Source organism: Pseudophryne corroboree, chromosome 4 (assembly GCF_028390025.1).
Source record: "Pseudophryne corroboree isolate aPseCor3 chromosome 4, aPseCor3.hap2, whole genome shotgun sequence".
Lineage (NCBI taxonomy): Eukaryota > Metazoa > Chordata > Amphibia > Anura > Myobatrachidae > Pseudophryne > Pseudophryne corroboree.
In genome coordinates this window covers 280,486,724-280,510,430 of record NC_086447.1, presented here as the reverse complement: position 1 = coordinate 280,510,430, position 23,707 = coordinate 280,486,724, and the positions used below count along the sequence as shown (strand labels likewise).

General features: G+C 43.6%; 1 protein-coding gene across 3 annotated transcripts in view; it reads right to left on the bottom strand.

The window, feature by feature from the left end:
* Window positions 1-1,314: 1,314 nt before the first annotated feature.
* The window catches only part of LOC134909375 (otolin-1-like), a 113,723-nt gene continuing 91,330 nt past the window's right edge, over window positions 1,315-23,707 (bottom strand). For 2 of the 3 annotated variants that reach the window (XM_063916179.1, XM_063916180.1), the window contains exons 3-5: window positions 23,402-23,491; window positions 17,631-17,702; window positions 1,316-2,512 (exon numbers count right to left, since the gene is read on the bottom strand). In XM_063916179.1, coding sequence (XP_063772249.1) covers window positions 1,611-2,512; window positions 17,631-17,702; window positions 23,402-23,491 — 1,064 coding nt within the window. In that variant the 3' untranslated portion in view covers window positions 1,316-1,610. Of the gene's footprint in view, window positions 2,513-17,630; window positions 17,703-23,401; window positions 23,492-23,707 lie in introns of all 3 variants that reach the window. The other variant, XM_063916178.1, reaches the window with a different exon arrangement.

The window sequence follows — 23,707 nt, the reverse complement described above, 5'->3', positions numbered from 1 at the left end:
GCTCTTATCCGTAGATAACGTTTCAGTTTTTATAACTTTCGTCAGACGAAAGTTATAAAAACTGAAATGTTAACTACGGATGAGAGCTTTGTCTCTTCCTTTTTCATTTGCTGTACAAGTCCCGGCTGAGTGCCGTCATTGTACATTTGGATTTATATATATGTTTGGGTACTATTTTTTTAAGTGCCATCCTGCCTGACACTGCAGTGCCACTCCTAGATGGGCCAGGTGTTTGTGTCGGCCACTTGGGTCGCTTAGCTTAGCCATCCAGAGACCTTGGTGCACCTCTTTTTTTCTTTGCATCATGTGCTGTTTGGGGACTATTTTTTGAAGTGCCATCCAGTCTGACACTGCAGTGCCACTCCTAGATGGGCCAGGTGTTTGTGTCGGCCACTTGGGTCGCTTAGCTTAGCCATCCAGCGACCTTGGTGCACCTCTTTTTTTCTTTGCATCATGTGCTGTTTGGGAACTATTTTTTTAAGCGCCATCCTGTCTGACACTGCAGTGCCACTCCTAGATGGGCAAGGTGTTTGTGTCGGCCACTTGGGTCGCTTAGCTTAGCCATCCAGCGACCTTGGTGCACCTCTTTTTTTCTTTGCATCATGTGCTGTTTGGGGACTATTTTTTTAAGTGCCATCCTGTCTGACACTGCAGTGCCACTCCTAGATGGGCCAGGTGTTTGTGCCGGGCACTTGGGTTGCTTTTCTTAGTCATCCAGCGACCTCGGTGCAAATTTTAGTACTAAAAATAATATTGTGAGGTGTAAGGTGTTCAGAATAGACTGGAAATGAGTGGAAATTATGGTTATTGAGGTTAATAATACTATGGGATCAAAATGACCTCCAAATTCTATGATTTAAGCTGTTTTTGAGGGGTTTTTGAAAAAAAACACCCAGATCCAAAACACACCCGAATCCGACCAAAAAATTTCAGAGAGGTTTTGCCAAAACGCGTCCGAATCCAAAACCAAAACACAAAACCCGAAAAATGTCCGGTGCACATCACTAATTAAAACATCTAATTGTCTTGCCATAAAGCAGATCTGTTTGAGAAATATCAGTCAGTAGTGCTTCATATATTCTGTTAGCAATGTGTGTGTCCACTACTCTAGTCATCTGCTTTTGTATAGGTACCGTATAACATGGTTACACAGAGCTGGGTCCAAGGCATGATCTTAACAGGAACTCAGGTTCTCTATTATGGAACATGAAAATGTTAATCTATTGTGTAGCAATGTAAGTTATCAGTATTGTTTATTATCAGTAACAAAAGATAAATGTACTTGTTGTTCATCCAAAATATTTATTGTTAAGGTTTATTTTTATTTTACATAGAACTGAGCAATCCTTGAGAATATATTAAAATCTATACATCACTGAAATAGTTGATATCAGATAATACAGCACATATAGTTACAGTATGTCATATATATGTGATTATTAGAAGCTTGTGATTAGTAGTTCTGGATGTTCATATCCTGAGTTTAATGATAGAATATTTATAATGATCTTATTAGAAGTTACTGGACATTCATAAACCAGCGTCTACTTTAACAATAATCTAGCATCATATTTCATACAATTTACCTAAACTATAGTAACAAATCATGGTTATATTAATTGTGTTTCAACTGTGTCATCCGGATATAAAAGAAATCCTGTAAATATGCTATCATCTTCGTTGCTAACATAAATCCCATTCCAGTCTCTTGAAACCTCCATCCAAACCAGGTCCCCAGCATTTAATTTCAAAACCAGCATTGCTGAAGCCTGGTCTATCTCTTGGCCATACAGGGTTTCACGGCTTTTAAATACCTTCTTATTTTGAGCGACAATACTTATGCGAGCTGGGCGGCCTCTGACTGTCACATGAAATGCAAACACATAGGTTCCTGCAATTGTGCAGTTAAACTTCCCTGTTGTAGGGTTGTAGTCTTCTTGTTCATTGTACAATAATTTGTCAAACTTTACAGGAGCATTAGGAGCAGGAAAAGGTTTTGATAGACCTACGGTGAAAGCAGATCTCAAGGGTTTGGGATTTTCCCCTTTAGATCCTTTAAGACCCCTAGAACCTTTTTTTCCAGGAATGCCTCTAACTCCTTTTATGCCATAATTGCCTTTTGGTCCCAGTGGACCTATTAAGCCAGGTAACCCAATCTCACCCTTATCCCCTTTAAGTCCTTGTTCTCCCTTCTCTCCTTGAACTCCTTCTAACCCAGTTATACCGTTCAGTCCTATGTCTCCCTTAATGCCCTTATCCCCCTTTATCCCTCTCTCTCCTGTTTCTCCTTGATCTCCTTTTTCTCCAATATCTCCATTATTGCCTTTGTCTCCTAAATCTCCCTTTTCACCTTTGTCTCCTTTTTCCCCATCTACACCTATTAAACCTTGCTCCCCTCTTTCACCCCTGTCCCCCTTTGTGCCATTTTCACATATATCTCCTTTGTTTCCTTTCTGTCCTTTTATACCAGCAAGTCCAAGATTTCCTTTTTCACCTTTTGGGCCGATCTCACCTGTAAGAGTAAAAAATCATTGATTGTTTTATAATGAAACATAATGTTCTGTGTTTTCATTAGATTTAGTAATGGCATCACTTTTACCCATGGAAATTACAGGTAGGAGGTCTGTTATCTGAAATCAGTTGGAATAAAATAAAATTCCCATAACTTAGAACAGTGATGGCTAACCTTGACACTCCAGCTGTTGTTGAACTACACATAATAACAAAACTGTAGAAGGGCATGCTGGGATATGTAGTTCAACAACAGCTGGAGTGTCAAGGTTAGCCATCACTGACTTAGAATATAATATAAAATATTTTTATCCTTAATAAGCAGTGTGTCCAAAACTTAGTCTAAAATATCCTACATTACATTTAAAAATGACATTGGTCACCTCATTAGTGCTGTTTAATGGTGTTCATCACCGAAACACTGCTTCTTTATATGCCAAACTTCATATGAACCAGTTCCAAAAATTAAATGGTCACTCTTTGTACAACAGAAAAATCTAATTTTTATAGTAGTTGTCAACATTTGAAAAAGATTTTATGGACAAGCAGGTGAGTCTAAACCCATCACGTGTTAGCCCTGTCTAGGTCAGCACTTCTCAAACTGTGGGCCTAATTCAGATCTGATCGCAGCAGCAAATTTGTTAGCTAATGGGCAAAACCATGTGCACTGCAGGGGGGGCCAGATATAACATGGGCAGAAAGAGTTAAATTTGGGTGGGGTGTGTTCAAACAGAAATCTAAATTGCAGCGTAAAAATAAAGCAGGCAGTATTTACCCTGCACAGAAACAAAATAACCCACCCAAATCTAACTCTCTCTGCAAATGTTATATCTGCCACACCTGCAGTGCACATGGTTTTGCCCATTAGCTAACAAATTTGCTGCTGCGATCAGATCTGAATAAGGCCCTTTGTTGCAACTGCTTAATGGGTCACAAGTTGGTACCTGGTGTGTCACACACAACAGTGGGGTTAAAAAAAAAAAAAAAACAGGCAGAGTCCCGCATAATGCACTCTACTCAATCAGCTGGCAAGAGGAGAAGCGTGTGCTTGCCCCTCTGCTCTAGGATATGCTCTGACCAATCAAGCAGGGCAAGAGGAGGAGAGTGTGCTTGTTCCTGTGCTCAAGGACACATTCTGGCCAATAAGCATGGCAAGAGGAGAAGAGTGTGCTTGCCCACCTGCTCTAGGACATGCTCTGGCCAATCAGCAGAGCAATGGGAAACTCTCACCCCTGGTCCATGGGTTTTCATGTGGGCTTGTGATAACAAAGTCCTGTATACCAGCAACCTTCTTCAGAATCAGCTGGGAGCATTGTGACATCTGTCATGGAAAGATGGCGGGAGCAGAAAGCAGTAGACTTAGTAGGATGAGAAATGAAGAGGAAAGGAGTCCTAAGGTAGGTAAACTACATAGGTTAAAGAGAATGGGGAAAGGGGTGGTTTGTAAATAACTATTGCGAGTGTGTGCTTTGGACACAATAAGGTTAATTTACATATAGTTTTATACCTTTAAAATTTTGTGTCACATACAAGGGGTGTGCAATAAGGGGGTCATTCCGATCTGGTTGCACGCAGGCTATTTTTTGTACTGCTGCGACCAGGTAATCGCTGCCTACAGGGGAGGGGGTAAATGCTGTGCAGGGCAGCGATCGGTAAAATGTTTGTGCAGTCTCTGCACAGCTCAGGACTTACCCGCTGCAATGATCCTTCCTGGAGCTGATACAGGATCCATCCCTGCAAACGGCCGGGCACGCCTGCGTTTTCTTCGACACTCCCAGAAAACGGTGAGTTGACACCCCCGGACGGCCCCTTTCTCTCAATCTTCTTGCGTTCGCCGATGCGAATGCTTTCTTCATTCTTCTCGTTGCTGCCCGGTGACGGTCGCCGCCAGGCAGTGACACACCTGCGCATTGCGGCCCGCATGCATGCACTGTTGTGACCCGAACGCACGGCTACAAAAAACTGCAGCGTGCGATCGGGTCGGAATGACCTCCTAAATTTCCAGATGTGCAGTGCACAGGTAAAGTAACACAATCTGACTGGTGGTGACCTGTAATCTCTGACTAAAGTTCTTGTGAAATTTCAAGGCACAGAACCGCATAAACTATAAAGTATAGCGGCCACCAGAGAGCCATAATCTTTAAGTACAATAGTAGTATGTGACAGCAGGAGTGCTTTGATTGACTGCAAAATGTTTTTGGGGAGGAAGCACCATTCCAAACCACTGTGTTTCAGTGGTTTGCAGAATTTTGACGCAGTGGATGGTCCCTGGAAGACAAAAAGCGTTGCAGCTGACCTGTGTCATCACCAAGGACAACCTTGCTGCAGAGCGGGTCATAGTTGAGGTGGGTGCTAGGCTGACCATGGCTCAGTTAGAGAAGCAGATAGGGATACATCTGCTTGGCCTGAACAAGTTTTCTGCACACTAGGTGCCCCATCAGCTGACTCGAGAGCAGAAAGAGGCTCTGGTGACTTGGTGCTACAACATGCTGGCCAAGAGTGATAAACTTTGGTAGATCATCAGTGGTGATGAATCCTGGATCTACAGTCGGCCCAGTGGACCCCAGTTGGAGGTGCAAAACCACAGAAGTACCACAGAATTTCCGAAGTTTGCGCAGTGTGACCAAACAGATGGTGACTGCTTTTGTGGCCCACTAGTCATGTAGCTGCAGTACTATTCGTGCAGCAGCACACCATCACTGAGGACTGGTACTCAATGCCTGCTACAAGACATTTCCAGGCGCCGTCCTAGAACTCGTGCTCATGATGCCCTTTTCTGGCCCATGAACACATCCAGGAGATTGGTCATACTCCATACAGTCCAAGCCTGGCCTCATTGTTCCCACAAATAAAGCACAAGATGTGTGGGATTCGTGTTTAGTTACCAGAAGCTGCATTGGAGACCTTCATCCAGCATGTAGAAGACATACCATACCTGCTTCAGACTGGTCCAGCTGCTTCACTAAGTGGTTTGAGCACATGCAACTTTGCATAGACTCCTCTGGCAAATACTTTGAAAAAATGTAATGTTCACTTTTTTGTAAATATAATACTGGAAACTTCTTTCACACCACAAATGTCTTTGCTCAGTGATAAATGCCCCACCCGGGACCTTTTCCTGTAGTCAGTGGGGGTCATTCCAACCCATTCGCACGCAGCGGTTCTTCGCTGCGGTGAAACAGGTTGGAAATGCGCATGCGCGGCGGTCACATTGCGCATGCGCGGTGTTGCCTGGTGCCGATTGTCGGCGGGCAACGCCTCCGCCAGTGACAAATGTGATCGCAGCGGCGATCGCAAGAAGATGGTCAGGCGGAAGGTGTTCCGGGGGTGATACTCACCGTTTTCCAGGTATGGTGAGTTCAACACAGGCGTGGCGAGGCGTTTGGAGGGCGGATGTCTGACGTCAGGATAGGGGACCTTCATCGCTGGATCCGTCACACAGGGAAAGTAACTCTTACCCTGGTCTTGTTTTGCAGGAAACTTTTTTAGCATAGCAGGGCTGCACAAGCGTTCGCAGCCCTGCTATGCTAAAATACCCTCCCCCATAGGTGGAGATTAGTTGATTGCACCAGCAGCAAAAAGTTGCTTGGTGCGATTAACTCTGAATGAGGGCCCGTGTGGAGGGATCTGCTTTATGAGGTATGAGTAAGCTGATGGTGAGTAAGGGGATGGCAAATGGAGCATGGTTAATAGACAGGAATCTTTTTCAGTCTTCTTTTAAATGTAATTGAAGATAAGGAAATCTGTATACAAAGCACAACGGAACTTTCCATTAAAAAAAAGCCATTGACGCTGCATCGTAGCACTTCGTATACAGATGAGGATTCAGTCGCACACAGATATACAAGTGTCACATATCAAATTGATTGTGTATTCATATAAAGCAGTTTTTTTGCATTGCATTTCAACTAAGCCGGATATTAGCATACATGAGGAAGAACAACACTTGCAGCAAATCGGAAGGGCTGCTGGATTGGGGGACATCCTAGTGATTAGGGATTTAAATTATCCTGATATAAATTGGAGTAACGATTCAAGTGTTAAAGCTAGGGGCAACAGGTTCTTAAATATGTTAAAGGATCACTACTTGTCTCATTTAGTCAAGGACCCAACTAGGGGCAACACTACTCTGGATCTAGTAATTACTAATAATGTGGACATAATAACAAACACTAACGTTGGGGAGACTTTGGGTAACAGTGATCACTATATGATCACATTCGACATCAGTTTCAGGAAACATAGCTATAAGGGTTCAACCAAAACATTTAACTTTAGGAAGGCTAATTTCAGTATGCTGAGATGTGCACTTAACGACATTGAGTGGGAAGTTTTGATTAATAGCAAGAACACTTCGGAAATGTGGTATGCTTTAAAAGGGTTGCTAGATCGCAATATTCACAAATTTATTCCCATGGGCAATAAAAGCAGGAGTACTAAACTCAAACTGATGTGGCTTAACAAGAAGGTCAAGGCAGAAGTGAATAAAAAGAATGGTGTTTTTAAAACATTTAAATCTAATGGAAAGGAGGAGTCATTCCAGTATTACACGGAATGCAATTAAAAAAATGCAAAAAAGCAATAAGAGCAGCTAAAATGGAAAATGAAAAGCAAATCGCTATAGAGAGTAAAACGAGTCCTAAAAAGTTTTTTAAATACATAAACAGTAAAAGGTTAAAAATGGAGAACATAGGTCCAATAAAAGATGAATTTGGAGTATTGATAAATGATGATGAAATAAAAGCGGTAATACTGAACATTTTTTTTAAATCAGTGTTCACCAGAGAAGAACTGATGGTGGGAGTAGTGCATAACGATAGTGACAGTAAAGATTCATGTTTAGATACTTGTTTAAGTGAAGAAGTAGTCCGGGAGAGACTAAGCAAAATTAAGATGAATAAATCACCTGGTCCTGATGGACTTCACCCGAGGGTTCTTATGGAGATAGTATGGTCACAACTAGCAAGACCCCTATACTTGATTTTCAATAGTTCAATTAGATCAGGCATGGTAACGAAGGATTGGGGTATAGCTGAGGTAGTGCCATTATTTAAAAAGGTATCAAAAATCATCCGGGTAACTACAGACCAGATAGTTTGACATCTAAGGGATAGCATACAGGAGTATCTACAGACCGCTAAGATTATTAGCAAGAACCAGCTTTGGTTTGTGAGGGACAGATCATGTCAAATTAACTTATTTAGCTTCTATGAGGTAGTGAGCGACTGTCAGGAATCGGCGTTCAGTGGCATCTCACTTACTAGCGCACTGGTGTGCAGGCCTCCAGAGGTCATGGCCCCAGTTTGCGGCTGCACTAATTCTTTGTCCACGGGCGCGTTGCCCATTGTCTTCGTGTACCCCTAAAGTCCATCTAGTGTGTACCCACCATCTGTGCAGCATGGGTGCCACCATGACACTTGCGGTCAGCTGACCTGTAAACACCCAATCCTGCACTGTGTCTGCACACATGATTCAAGCATCCAATGCCTGCTGACCAAGGGGTATAAATCCAGAACATCGGCTCAGTCTCATCACCTTGAACAACGCATCACATCCAGTGTACAGCATCTGCTGGCTCCAGTCTTCTGTCTCCAGTGATTTCCTTGCTCCGGTGTCTCCGTGGAACTACAGGCTCCAGCCTTCCAGCTCTGCTACAACTCCTTCCACAGTCAGCTTCCACCTCTGCATGCAGTAAGAGACTCTCTCCAGGTGCTACTTACCATTCTCACCTGTGTGTTGTTTATCTGCGTTCAGCACTGTGCTATTCCATCTGGCACTTAAAACAACCAGCTTGCAATTTACAAACTGTCTCCTGCTTTGGCCTTGCTTGGCTTTGTGGACTTGTGCATATATACAGACTGTGTGAATCTACTGCTGTTGGTTTCCAGAACAATTACCAGAGTTACTATTGCCTGTGTTCCCTGTCATCAGTTGCATTATCATCATCTGCAAATTTGATCCTGTTACCATCGACTTCCAAGTCGACCATCGATGTTTGCCATTGGCTTCCAGGCCGGTCATCACTGTTGTTCATTTAACTGGTTTACAGATTATCACCTGTGACTGTTGTCATACCTCTGTCAGCTTCCTTGCTCAAACCATCGGTATTGTTATTGTGCTACAGTGACTGTCATACTTCTGTCTGCTAAATAAATATCATTGCGCACATGCGCAAAGATCTTCTACAGCCTCCTCGTTTCCTCCACCGCACCACCACTGACCCAGTTACAAACCTGACAGTTTGTTCAAGGCCCATGGACCCGGACGGCGGTCAGAGTGTGGGGGCAGGAGCTCTTCAAAGTTTAGTGTCATGACTCGATGGTCAAGAGGCTGCACAACAGCAGATTATACAATTCCTGCAAGTGATGTCTTCCCGACTGGACACTGGTCTCTTCCAAGTTCTGTTACTCCAGCTTTAGCTCCAGCTCCAGTTTCCAGTTCCACAGCTTCAGATCCTCCAGATGCTACCTATCCCGGGTCTCGTCTCCATCTTCCTACACCTAGTAAGTTTGATGGCAATCCCAAAATGTGTTGTGGATTCCTGAATCAGTGTGAAGTCCACTTTGAATTGCTGCCGCACAACTTCCCAGCACCTAGGACAAAGGTTGCATGCATTGTGTCCCTCCTGACTGGTCCTGCCTTGAATTGGGTCTCCCCGTTATGGGAGCGAGCGCACTCCTTTCTAAACAACTATACAGAATTTCTTGTTGCATTCTGACTAATCTTTGATGAACCTGGGCGTACAATATCTGCCTCTTCTGACATTCTCCAGATTCGCAAGTGAACACGTACCGTGGGACAATATGTCATCCAGTTCCAGAAATTGACATCAGAGGTTAAATGGCATAATCAAGCGTTGGTTGCTGCGTTCTAGCATAGACTGTCCGACCATATAAAAGATGAGTTGGCAACCCGAGATCTCCCAGAGCAACTGGAAGCTTTAATTTCCCTGTGTGTGAAATTGGACCTGCGTTTACGCAAAAGAGCCAGTGAACATTCTCAAAGTGACTCTCGCAAGCATTGGGCTATGCCTCAAGTACAGTCCCTACCCACTACTTCTGATGAGCCTGTTCAAGTGAATAGGTCCCGTTAAACCCCTGAGGAGCAGTCAAGAAGGTTACGGGAGAGACTGTGTCTATATTGTGCTGCTGGTTGTCATGTCATTGGTTCCTGTCCTTCTCGTTCGGGACACGCCAGATCCTAACTTGCAAAGGATGAGTCAAGTTAGGAATTTCAGCCAAAGCTCCTTCTTCTCGAGACCTCATTCTCCCTGTCACATTGGAAACACAGAGAGAATTACATACCTTTTCTGCTTTAGTAGATTGTGGTGCTGCTGGGAACTTTATTACACAAGATGCAGTTGATAAGATCCATCTTCCTGTTTTAAAGTTGTCTTGCCCAGTATACCTCACTGCCGTGGATTGTAGTCATATTGCCGAGGGTTCCATCAACCAGCAGACTAAGCCAGTGGTCCTGGGAGTGGGCTTACTCCATTGCGAGTTCATTGAACTGTTGGTCATCCCTAAAGCCACTCATGAGATCATACTGGGCATGCCCTGGTTTCAAATACATAATCCACAAATCAACTGGTCCACACTACAGCTCACAGCATGGAGTCCTTCCTGTTTCCATACCTGTTTGGCTCAAATCTGTCCCGTGAGATCTTCAGGGTTAAAACCCCAGTCTGAACTTCCTGAGGCCTACAAAGATTTTGCTGACGTCTTTAGTGAAAAGGCCGCTGCGTTCTGCCTCCCCATCGAGAATGGGATTGTCCCATTGATCTCCTAGCAGGGAAAATCCCACCCAAATCCCACCCAAAGGACGTACATATCCTCTCTCCGTTCCTGAGACCCTTGCTATGAGTGAGTACATAAGAGAAAATCTACAGAAATGGTTCATCCGTCCTTCCTCATCTCCAGCAGAAGCGGGGGTTTTCTTCCTCAAGAAAAAAGATGGATGATTACGCCCCTGCATCGATTACCGAGGTCTAAATGGCATCACTATTAAGAACAGCTACCCTCTGCTGTTATTCACGGAACTATTCAACAGAGTCAAAGGTGCCAGTATCTTCACCAAACTAGATCTCCGGTGGGCATATAATCTCATCAGGATCTGAAGTGGCGATGAGTGGAAAACCGCCTTCAACACTCGTGATGGCCACTATGAATATCTAGTGATGCCCTTCGGCCTAAGTAATGCCCCAGCAGAATTCCAGAACTTTGTCAATGAGATATTCCAAGACATCTTATACAAGTATGTGGTAGTCTACCTCGATGACATCTTGATCTTTTCCCATGACTTGGCCTCCCATCACCAACAAGTGAAAGAGGTTCTTCGACGTCTTCGACAGAATCGTTTTTATGGTAAACTGTCCAAGTGTACCTTTGAAACTTCTTCAATGCCCTTTCTTGGATACATAATATCCGGTTCCGATCTTCAAATGGATCCAGCCAAGTTGGAAGCCATAGAGAACTGGTATCTTCCCACTACACTCAAGTCGATTCAGTGTTTCATTGGCTTTGCCAACTATTATAGAAAATTTATCAAAGTATTCTCCACATTGATAGCTCCCATTACTTGCCTCACTCGGAAAGGGGCAAGTCCTTCCCAATGGTCTGAAGAAGCACTGTCTGCCTTTCAAAAAATTAAACAAGCTTTTGTTTCAGCTCCTGTGTTACAGCAGCCAGATGTCAACAGGGCTTTCATGTTAGAGGTGTCGATGGTTGGCATTGCTGCAGTCTTGTCCCAAGCTGGCACCGATGGTAAGACTCACCCTTGTTGGTTCTTCTCCCATAGATTCTCACCTGCTGAGATGAACTACTGCATCAGAGACCAGGAGCTGCTAGCAATTAAACTGGCCCTCGAAGAATCGAGGTATCTGTTAGAGGGCGCCAAGTTTCCCATTACCATCTATACCGACCGCATAAACCTCCTTAACCTGAAGGCAGCACAGTGTCTGATTCCTCGACAAACAAGGTGGGCCTTATTCTTTTTCCATTTTAATTTCAAGTTGCAGTTTCGTCCTGGCTCTCAGAATGTTAAAGCGGACGCTTTATCACGCTCCATGAGTGCGAGTGAAGAATCTTCAGAACAAGTCTCACATCCAGTTCTCAATCCTGTGGTTTTTGCTTCCACTAATGTGTCTCCAGCTTCGCCTCCTGGCAAGATGTTCATTTCACCTGAGCTTTGTCTGAGTCTCCTGTCTTGGGCTCACACTTCCAAGTTCACTGATAATCCTGGGATTCTTAAAACTTATAAGTTCTTGTTGCAAACCTACTGGTGGCCGCATATGAAAGCCGATATCCAAGAATTTGTAGCTTCATGTCCCAAATGCGCCCAGCATAAAGTTCCTCGTCAAGCTCCTGCTGGTCAACTGTTGCCAAATTCCATACCAAGTCGTCCCTGGTCTCATCTGTCGATGGATTTTATTTCAGATCTACCTCCCTCCAAAGGGTACGATACAATCTGGGTAGTGGTCGACAGGTTCTCTAAGATGGCATGTTTTGTTCCTCTCATTGGCTTGCCCTCTGCTCCAAAACTTGCACAATTATTTTTACGTGGAATCTTTAGATTACATGCACTTCCTACCGAGATTATTTACGACCGTGGAGTTCAATTTGTGGCAATATTCTGGAGGGCCTTATGTTCTGCCTTGCAAGTCAAACTCAAGTTTTCCACAGCATACCATCTGCAAACGAATGGGCAGACAGAGAGAGTAAACCAGGAGCTTGAGACCTTTCTAGGACTCTACAACTCTTCCTCGCAAGATGACTGGGTGGATTTGTTGTCCTGGGCCGAATTTGCTCACAACTTCCGTTATCATTCAGCCACCGATACTACTCCTTTCTTTGCAGTTTATGGTCAACATCCCAGAGTTCCAGATTTTCAAGATCTTCCTAGTGTTGATGTACCCACTGCTTCTTCAGTTCTTCAGCAGTTCACTCAGATTTGGAAAAAGATTCACCTTTATCTCAAGAAAGCATGTAACCAGTACAAAGTCTTCGCAGATCGGAAAAGGCGACCAGTTCCAAGTTTAAAGCCAGGTGATAAAGTCTGGTTATCTACCCGTAACCTCCATCTCAGAGTTCCTTCTATGAAGTTTGCTCCATGGTTCATTGGTCCATTTCCTGTTGAACGTGTCATTAATCCAGTGGCATACAAGTTGAAGTTACCTCCTTATTTAAAAATCCTGAACTAATTTCATATTTCGATCCTCAGAACTTTGATTCTTAACTGTTTCCAGAAAGCTCTTCCAGCGGCTCCAAAGGTTCAAACTCATCAGGGCGTAGAGTATGAGGTTGAGAAGATCTTGGATTCCCGACATCGGTATGGTCGTCTACAATATCTGATTAATTGGTCCGGGTATGGTCCTGAAGAGAGGAGTTGGGTCAACGCCACTGATGTACATGCTCCACGGTTAGTCCAAGCCTTTCATAGACTTTTTCCTTCCAAGCCTCGTGGGTGTTTGGTGCCCACCCATAAAGGGGGGGTACTGTCAGGAATCGGCATTCAGTGGCATCTCACTTACCAGCGCACTGGTGTGCAGGCCTCCGGAGATCATGGCCCCAGTTTGCAGCTGCATGAATGCTCTGTCCGCAGACGCAGTGCCCATTGTCTTCGTGTACCCCTGAAGTCCATCTAGTGTGTACCCACCATCTGTGCTGCATGGGCGCCGCCATGACACTTGCGGTCAGCTGACCTGTAAACACCCAATCCTGCACTGTGTCTGCACACATGATTCAAGCATCCAATGCCTGCTGACCAAGGGGTATAAATCCAGAACATCGGCTCAGTCTCATCACCATGAACAACGCGTCACATCCAGTGTACAGCGTCTCCTGGCTCCAGTCTTCTGTCTCCAGTGATTTCCTTGCTCCGGTGTCTCCATGGAACTACAGGCTCCAGCCATCCAGCTCTGCTACAACTCCTTCCACAGTCAGCTTCCACCTCTGCATGCAGCAAGAGACTCTCTCCAGGTGCTACTTACCATTCTCACCTGTGTGTTTTTTATCTGCATTCAGCACTGTGCTATTCCAGCTGGCACTTAAAACCAGCTTGCAATTTATAAACTGTCTCCTGCTTTGGCCTTGCTTGGCTTTGTGGACTTGTGCATATATACAGACTGTGTGAATCTACTGCTGTTGGTTTCCAGACCAATTACCGGAGTTACTATTGCCTATGTTCACTGTCATCAGTTGCATTATCATCATCTGCATATTTGATCCTGTTACCATTGACTTCCAAGTCGACCATCGATGTTTGCCATCGGCTTCCAGGCCAGTCATCACTGTTGTTCATTTAACTGGTTCACAGATTATCACCTGTGACTGTTGTTATACCTCTGTCAACTTCCTTGCTCAAACCATCGGTATTGTTATTGTGCTTCAGTGACTGTGTGCTAAATAAATATAATTGTGCACATGCGTAGGAATCTTCTACAGTCTCCTCGTTTCCTCCACCGCACCACCACTGACCCACTAGTGCCCCCTCAGGGAACAGACACAGTTACAGACCTGACAGTGACAATCTTGACCAGGGAAAAGCAGTGGATGTGGTCTACTTAGATTTTGCAAAAGCCTTCGATACAGTGCCTCACAGGAGACTGATCATCAAATTAAAGGAGCTTCACCTAGGAAAAACTGTTTGTACATGGATAAGTAACTGGCTGGCTAACAGGGTACAGCGAGTAGTGGTCAACGGGAAGTCCTCATGCTGGACACCAGTAGTCAGTGGAATACTGCAAGGGTCCGTACTCGGGCTATTACTGTTCAACATATTTAAAAATCACCTAGAAATAGGCCTGGAAAGCACAGTGTCAATCTTTACAGATGATATTAAACTGTGTAGGGTAATTAATTCGAAAATAGATGTGGAGTCTCTGCAGAATGATTTATCTAAACTTGAAATCTGGGCGTCTAAATGGAGAATGAGGTTCAATATAGAAAAATGCAAGGTTATGCATTTCGGAACAAAAAACAAACTTGCATCCCACATATTAAATGTGGAAAGTCTAGGGGTAACAGTATTGGCAAAAGATTTGGGGGTACTCATTGATAATAGGCTTAATAACCGTATACAGTGTCAAAGCACAGTAAAGAAGGCAAGTAAGGTGCTAGCATGCATAAAACGGGGAATTGAGATAAGGGACGAGGATGTAATCCTGCCGCTGTACAAATCATTGGTACATCCGTACCTGGAATATTGTGTTCAGTTTTGGGCACCACTGTATAAAAAAGATATCGGTGAACTCGAAAGGGTTCAAAGGTGAGCTACTAAATTGATTAAAGGGCTAGAGGGACTGGATTACGAGGAAAGGCTTACTAGGTTTAATATGTATACACTGGAAAAGAGGCGTCTAAGAGGAGACATTATTAACATCTTCAAATATGTATGTAAAGGGTCATTACAAAGAGTTATCAGAGGAATTATTTATTAAAAGAACTCTGTTTAGGACACATGGGCACTTGCTGAGGCTGGAGGAGAGAAAATTCCGTACGCAACGGAGGAAAGGGTTCTTCACTGTTAGGGCAATAAGGATTTGGAATTCCATGCCAGGGAAGGTGGTAATGGCAGACTATGTAAATGCATTTTATACATTTCTGATTGAAAATGATATCCAAGTTATAACATTTAAAATATTGACGTTGATAATCCAGGTGTACATTATAATCAATTCAATTTAATAAAGAATACAGGTTGAACACGATGGGCATTTTGCCTCTATTCAACCTCAATTACTTTGTTATTATGTTACTATGTTAGCCACTCCCTGCCTTTTGTGCTGCCTAATCTGGCTTCTATGGGCTGCAGCTGATACAGTACATAGAAGCTGGTGTTTCACATCTGCGCCAGTCCCGGCACCTGCCAGATTAATTGTGCAGGTGCCGGGATCTGGCTGACAGGGTTCAGCTCTCCTCTTCTCCTCTCCGGGCAGTAGCAGCCACCTACCCCAGGCAGGTTGGAGCCACTGCTGAAAGCAACCAAAAGGAGACTAAAACCACAGTAGAGTGTGCAAGAAGAATGCAGGAGGAGGATGCCGTGAACAGTACCAGAAACACAAGGTACTACTGACAGGAGATATAGCAGTCAGGAACAGAGCACTTGGTAATGCGGGAAAGAGATACTGCAGTCAGGAATAGAGCATTTGGTAATGCTAGTAGCAGTCAGGAGCAGAGCACTTGATAATGCTGATAGGAGATACTGCAGTCAGGAACAGAGCACTTGGTAATACTGCAACAGGATTGGGGGCAGGAGCCCTTCACCTAAAACACAAGAGTTGTTCTGACAATGTGCAACCAGTAACCAGTAGTTCCTGGTTTAAGCAGGGTGACCTGTGTCTGGAGTTGCTGGAGACTGGATTGTCAGAATGGTTCATGTGATGCAATCAAAGATGGCCAACACTCAGGAGGCAGAACAGCAGGGAGTGTTTGTTTACAGATAGTGGCAAATGACTCATGAGTACAAGTGGCATCCAAGAGGGGCATGGATGACCATGGGGGGCGACACTGCTGGACAAGGTAAGTTGGGCTAAGACTGCAATGTGTGACAGGAAGAAAGCAAGCCAGCAGAGGAAGTCTGATGCTCTGGGCAATGTACTGCTGGGAAACCTTGGGTCCTGGCATTCATGTGGATGTTACATTGACACATACTAGCTACCTAAACATTTTACAGATCAAGTACACCCCTTCATGACAAAAGTATTCACTGTTGGCAGTGGACTCTTTTAGCAGTGTAATGTGCATCTTCACACTGCAAAAAATGTTCAGGAATGCTTTGAGGAACATGACAAAGAGATTAAAGTGTTGACTGGCCTCTATGGTGTCTATTTACTAAGCCTTGGATGGAGATAAATTGGATGGAGATAAAGTATCAGCTCCTAACTGTCATTTTTCAAACACAGCCGGTGGCATGGCAGTTAGGAGCCGATTGGCTTACTAAATAGACCCCTAAATCCCCAGATCTCAATCCGATTGAGTATCTGTGGGCCATGGAGGTCCCACCTCACAACTTACAGATGGATCTGCTGCTAGCATCTTGTATCAGATACCAGAGGACACCTTCAGAGGTCTTGTGGAGACCATGCCTCAATTGGTCAGAGCTGTTTTGGTGGCATGAAGAGGACCTACACAATATTATGCAAGTGGTTTTATGGCTGATGGGTGTATGTTCTGTATGAGCTGTATTCACCAGGCAATAGAACGGAAAAGAGTACATTTGTAAGAGCCTTAACTCCTGTAAAAAGCATTTGTACAAACTACACAGAATTTAGAAAATAGACAATTTGATGCTCCTAAATAATCATAAAATATTTATGTCAACAAAGTACCATCACCATACATTATATAGTTAAGGCAAATAGGATTACAAATACAGAGCAGAGCACTGTGCCATACTGTATGTAAAATAGGTGAAGTTGGATGGCATTAGCATATAGTGATGCCATGACCTATAATAACTGAGCAGTGAGATGATGCCTTCAGTATTCATCAGGAACACGTATATATTATACAGTATATGACAGAATCTACACCTTCCTGCAGGTTATGAGTATTTTTTTTTTTTTTTAAATTTCCTCCTAGCAACGTCATATAATTAATCATTCCCTTAATTCACCATAACATTCCCAAATTAGAATACTACAATTATCAGTGAAGCATATGCATTAAGTGTGTACAGTTCTTCAGTGATGAATCTACACATTCTGCAATGCTGCTGTAATTAAAATGTATTTAAATACCACAAAATGTAGCAACTGACTCTAGTAACATTTATGTTTCTATAATTGCTATACAGTTATCAAGAACACATATCACATTCCTTGCCGGAGGGAACTACTAGAGTAACAATTTGTTAAAGGCTTTCCCCTGGCACCAAATGGGTTAAATCAATTATTTAAACATTATTCCTTAAGCAGAAGCACATGTTTGCTCTCCAGCCACACAGGCGGGTTTCAATGTATGCCTGTCTGCTACCTGCAGTATGTATCTGTCAGATCTCTCAGGGCATTGTTTCTCCTTCAACAGAATCAATTTGAACAGAGGTCACTGGAGCAGTTTCATTGCAAGGGAGGCAGAATGAAAAAGAGACAAGCATAACTGTATATCATTCATTATCATTACCTGCTTCTCCTAGCCTTCCTGGTATTCCGGCAATCCCACTAGCTCCCTGTTCACCGTGCTCACCTTTCTCACCTACATATAAACAAACATCTGCATTAACATTAGCACTCATTAAGGAAGAAAAGTCCCCAAACACTAAAGTAAGGGGACATGTAGCTATGTCATTTCTTAAAAATCTTTTGCATTGAAGAAAACAATCCAAAACCAACACAGGAACAGTGAGATGGGTTTTTGGGCTGTTCGTGCTGCTGTGTATCAAAGTGTTTCTACTACTTTTTTTAAGCTCCATGCTGTTAAAGAAAATAACGTACTGTATTATGATTATACACTGGCATGTCCCAAAGGGAACTTCATTACCTCCCACACTTTCCAATTCTGGCAAGATAGTGCTGACGGGATGCGGTCAAGATCCCGCCGGACGGGATCACGGTGGTCGGAATACCAACACCAGGATCCCGACCGGCATGTAGAAACGGTCCCTCTCTCTGTGGTCAAGATGTTTGTCCCAAATGGTGGGTGGATGGGGGAGGTATTCCCCTGCTGCAGGCATATGAGGCAGGAACCATGAACAGCATGAAGCCGCTATTGAATGCTTTTTGCAAAAAATTTTTGTCATGTAGTCTCTTCTATGGCAAGGCTCTTCCCTTTACTCTCATGTCCATCATTAATGGGCAACAACAGTTTTCCATCAGTGGTACAGTAGCTTGTTGGAGACCATCAATGGTAGACACATCGATGGACAACCCTTGACTTTAGGGCAGAGGTTCTCAAACTCGGTCCTCGGGGGCCCACACAGTGCATGTTTTGCAGGTAACCCAGCAGGTGCACAGGTGTATTAATTACTCACTGACACATTTTAAAAGGTCCACAGGTGGAGCTAATTATTTCACTAGCGATTCTGTGAGGAGACCTGCAAAACATGCACTGTGTGGGCCCCCGAGGACCGAGTTTGAGAACCTCTGCTTTAGGGCATGAGGCAATAATATGGCATATATTTGTAATAAGGAGTTGAGGCCATGCCCAACAGAGGTGTCACCATGCCTTCTCTGAAGTGGTTAAACCCTAATATACAGTACCACTCGCCCCAACTTGAAAGTCTCAGATATTGGGAGGTTTGCATGATATATTGCAGTTGCTGTCTACAACACTTTTCTCCAACAGACTACAACAGTACCTGCATTTACTTAGCATGTAATACAACTGTTGCATCATGTAGAAGAGTTATGGGTATAGGCAGCATCATTGCTCATGCAGTAGAATTTGGTTACATTTAGCTCAGAATCAGGAATTATTATAATATAAATGTAAAACTTTGGGCCTAATTCAGACCTGATCGCAGTAGCAAATTTGTTCTCTAATGGGCAGTGCAGGCGGGGCAGATATAACATGTGCAGAGAGAGTTAGATTTGGGTGGGTTGTATTGTTTCTGTGCTGGGTAAATACTGGCTGCTTTATTTTTACACTGCAATTTACATTTCAGTTTGAACACACCCCACCCAAATCTAACTCTCTCTGCACATGTTATATCTGTCCCCCCTCCCCCTGCATTGCACATGGTTTTGCCCATTAGAAAATACATTTGTTGCTATGGGGTGTATATTCAATAACTGTCGGAAGCTGCCATCTTCTCGGACAGACAGCAGCTTCCGACAGAAATAGGTCGGAAGGGGCTCCAACCTATTCAATAGGGGCAGATTTTTTCCGACAAGTCGGGAATTCCCGACTTGTCGTAAAACGCATGGATCGGCAGAATAGGCGCCGATCTGCATGCTTCTGTTGGAAATGGGGCGAAATCCGTTTTGGCCCACTTTCCAACAAACTCAATCCGACTTGAAAACAAGTCGGATTGAGGTGAGGAGACGAGTGGTGCTGCAGGCAGCTGGGAGAGCTGAGATCGGCGGCCGGCGGAAGGAGCTGGCTGCGGGGGACATGTCTGCAGCAGTGGGGGGAAGTGCTGCAGGGACAGAGGTGCCTGGCTGTCCCCCAGCCAGGCACCTCTCTCCCCGCAGTGCCTCCCCACGCCGCCGCAGACATGTCCCCCTGCAGCCAGCTCCTCCCACTGTCCGCCGATCTCTGCTCCCCCCGCCGCCATCCCACTCACGCCTGCCGCCATTAATCCCCCCGCTGGCCACCACCATCTGCACCCCTGGCCGCTGCTGTCAGCGCATCTGCAGCCGCTGACAGCAGCAGCACAGGACCCTGTGTACGGCCAAATCCAACAGTCGGATTTGGTCGTTCCATTGAATAGGGGTTGTCGGATCCATTCCGACAACTGCATGTCGGAATGCATGTCGAAATGGATCCGACTCTTATTGAATATACCCCTTAGTCTGCCTTTGTTTTATATCTAGACTATATAGATTGAAAAATGTGAGACACTAACAAAAATTATAAAAAGTTTTACCTACAGTTTCCTCAAGACACAAGAAACAGCAGTAGTTGCACTTTGTATCAATACAATGCTTTTATACTATGAAAAAGGTGTCAGTACAGGGGGCAAAAGGGACATTTGACCCCCTTGGAAGTTGACTGTTACCCCACCAGTCCCCTCCAACAAGCCTGGGCCCGGCTAATTAGTACCTACTCCACCCCTTCTCCTCACCCCTGCATGTACTCATCTAAAGTTACAAGTTAAGCCAAGGTTTATAGGAGCTTCCTCACTCTGGTTATTCATTTTTTAAATGAGTTCACTGATTTATTTCTATTTCTTGAACTATTTAAATAATTAGACCAAAAAAAAGTTATGTACTCCTGAGTACCAGCACAAAAAGAGCACTGTATCAATACTGCAACTCAATGTCCCCAGTGACCATGGTAGATTTTGGAGTGTTTTTTTTATTTCAGGTACTCTCAATTGAGTACCCTTGATGTTATAATGAATCATTTCATTGTAATTTTGATTGGACTTATCAATACACATTTTAAGAACATTGTCGGTTGTTAATCTGGGATGGCAGCGCATTACAAAACTAAAAAAGGGAAGCCACACCAATTGCTGGCAGGGAGTAAGCAGGAAGCCACCAGGGTTCAGGTGGGTGCAGCAACAGACAAGCCAGCCTCCAAGACTCCAGTGCCAACCAGCTCCCATTGGCTAGCTATCTGCTCGGCCCTCAGAGTCCTGATACAAGGTTTTCTGAATCATATCATACAGTATAAAGCAATCCTGCTAAATGCATTTTTTATATGTTCAGTTCTAAAAGGCCATCCTAACAAGCCTATTATGCACAGTCAAATAGACTTATAAACAATATTAACGACAGGTAGTTCCTTTGTGTCTTTATGAGCACTGTCTTGGAAGTAAAAAGGGTAACTTTTAGTCTACCATATTCTTCCATTACTATATAACTTACTACGCAAATATATTAAGTATTGAAAAATGTAGCTGAATTATTGATAACCTTTTATAATTGGTAGATCTATTATGGAAAACTATGCAATAAAATATGCAATCACTGCTGATAGATGTACTGTAGAGTGTGGTCACATGTGCTACTTACTAAACAATAATTACTTCTGGAAGAGTTATAGCTGTATTTCAATAATTATAACAGACACATGTACTGCAACTTCCAAATGATACCAGGCCCAGTCTATCAGTGACATCATTACATTCATTATATACTATTTTTCTTAATTTGACACAAATCAGTGTCTCTCAGGTGTATATTCTATATACAGTAGCTATAATTATGAATCTAGATGCTTCAAACAAAACATAAGTAGTTCCCCAACAAATGTAATTAATAGCTAGTGTATTAAAGAACATCCAGAGAAATAGAATGTTATACCAAGTGCATTAACTATAAATGATGCATATTTTCTTAACTCAATCATTAGGACCCCAAACAGTGCATGTTTTCCAGGTCTCCTCGCCGAATCACAAGTTAAATAACTAGCTCCACCTATGGTTTTTAAAATGTGTCAGTGACTACACCTGTGCACCTGCTAGGTCCTTTGTAAAATGTGAGCTGTTTCAAGTCCTGAGGACCGAGTTTAAGAACCACTGGACTAATGCATAGGGATAATTATTACTTTTAATGGAGTGGGCCTTTTAACACCCTTTTCACATTATTTTAGTATCACAAATGTACTAGTGGGCAATTGGAGACTTCACAAAATTCTCCTCCAAGTCCTTAAATTTGCATACGTTTAGTAATCAGATTGCATTTCCCATAATTGTAATTGGAAATATGATCTGGTCACATTTACTAAAACAAAATTGTAAAAAACAAATAAAGCAGGGAGCCTTGTGAAAATAACACTATCTTCACATGGCATTATTCAGACCCCTCCTATTTTTTACCAACTACTGTTCTGGTCTGACACGCCTGTGATCAGCCATGTGTGTCTAAATAGACTACAGGCTGATCACAGTTAAAACAAATAGTACAAAAAAAACTCATCTCCATTCAGTGATTGGTGATCCAGTGAAGTACAGCCAGTCAGCTGATCACCGTGCTCCTTCTGTACCCCCAGTCATCTGATCTGCTGTGAACTGAGATGCTGTGAAGTTCCAGCTACAGTGCCAATGCAAGGAATCTTGGCACTCTAGGCAAACATTCAGCCTACTGCCCCCCACCACCACCTCCAATACCCACTTCCCAGCCCTTCAGATGAAAGTGTGACTTATAAAGTTACACAGTGGCACGACTTGCATTAAGTTTCTTTCAGAAAAGGAAGACTCAGTGATGCCCCCCATATCCTGGTGCCCTGGGCAGCTACCTAATGCTGCCTAATGGTAGAACCAGCCTTGCCTGGCCGTCATCTCCGTTTACAGCAATGATCATATGACCGTGGTCACAGAGCAAGTGCCCAGTGATGAGATGAGCTCACCAGATCACCTGAACAGAGGTAAGTATAAGTTTATTGAAGAATAGGGTGTGGTATGGAGGGTAGCCAGAAGCGCATGCACAGTCTCTGGGTATTTTTTTTCAAAACAATTCCCTGAGAAGTGCAGGGGGAGAGATTCTCAGGGACAGAGCTTCCTCACAAGCTCTGTCTCTGCATGTGCTATTTGGTACGTTCTTGCAATGTATTCAGATATCGTAAAGCAATTTTTTCACATCTCATCCACATCTGATATGGGGTGTGTGATAAAAATGCCCCAAAATCTATAGCACACAATATTTATGTGTCTATCATTTAAAGTCCCCAAATAATACCTTTTATTTTAATTGTGTGCACCAAAGCTGTTTATCTTTTTGATGCCAGAAGGGCCAATGGGCTGCTGGGCCTGTCCAGGCACACAGAGAGACCGGCTGGCCAAGCAGTTCTGCCTACCGGTGCTCTGCTCAGCTGCCCAGCATAGACGGGGCCTGCCAGAAGGCCAGGACCCTGCGACTCATGACATGCCCCTATGAGCAGTAACCATACCCCTTTTTCAGGCAAAAGCACGCGCAATTTCATGCCAGGGCTATATTACAGTCCCAGTCAGTCCCTGGGCTGTGTTATTTGTTCTTTAGTTTGATAGGTACTTATTATTATTTTAGTCCATAGACATGCAACCTTTGGCAAGTCTAGTATATACTAGGTTACACCTCCCGTGATGCTCAGGTATCACTGAGACAATTAGGACCACATAGTTTAGAAAAAGTAAAAGGTTTCGCTTCACTGAGAGAAATGGTGTGACAGAAACACTGGACCTCTGTGCATGTATAAGGTGCAATGGCGCACTGTAAAGCTACTTTGTCCGATATCATTTGTCCTATTTTCTATTTCCATTATGCTGTATACACTGGAACTGAAATCAATACACAGTCACTCATACGCACCTTTGTTCCCTTTGTAGCCTTTTGGACCTGGGGGGCCAATAGTTCCATGTGGACCTGGCAAGCCAATGTCCCCAGTATCTCCTTTGGGACCTGCAAAAGGAATGTGTTAAATACTGTATGTTTTTTCAGCAAACAAAGAGCAATTTATTTTCTCGACACCATCAATGCAATCAAGTACCAGTCTAGATCAACATTAACATAGTGGTTTTCAATGATAGAAAATCCTTTGACAGCTCACAAGCCCTATTAAAGTTATTTGGTCCAGAGGAATGGAATCGATATATAGTCAAAATCACCTTTCATGAA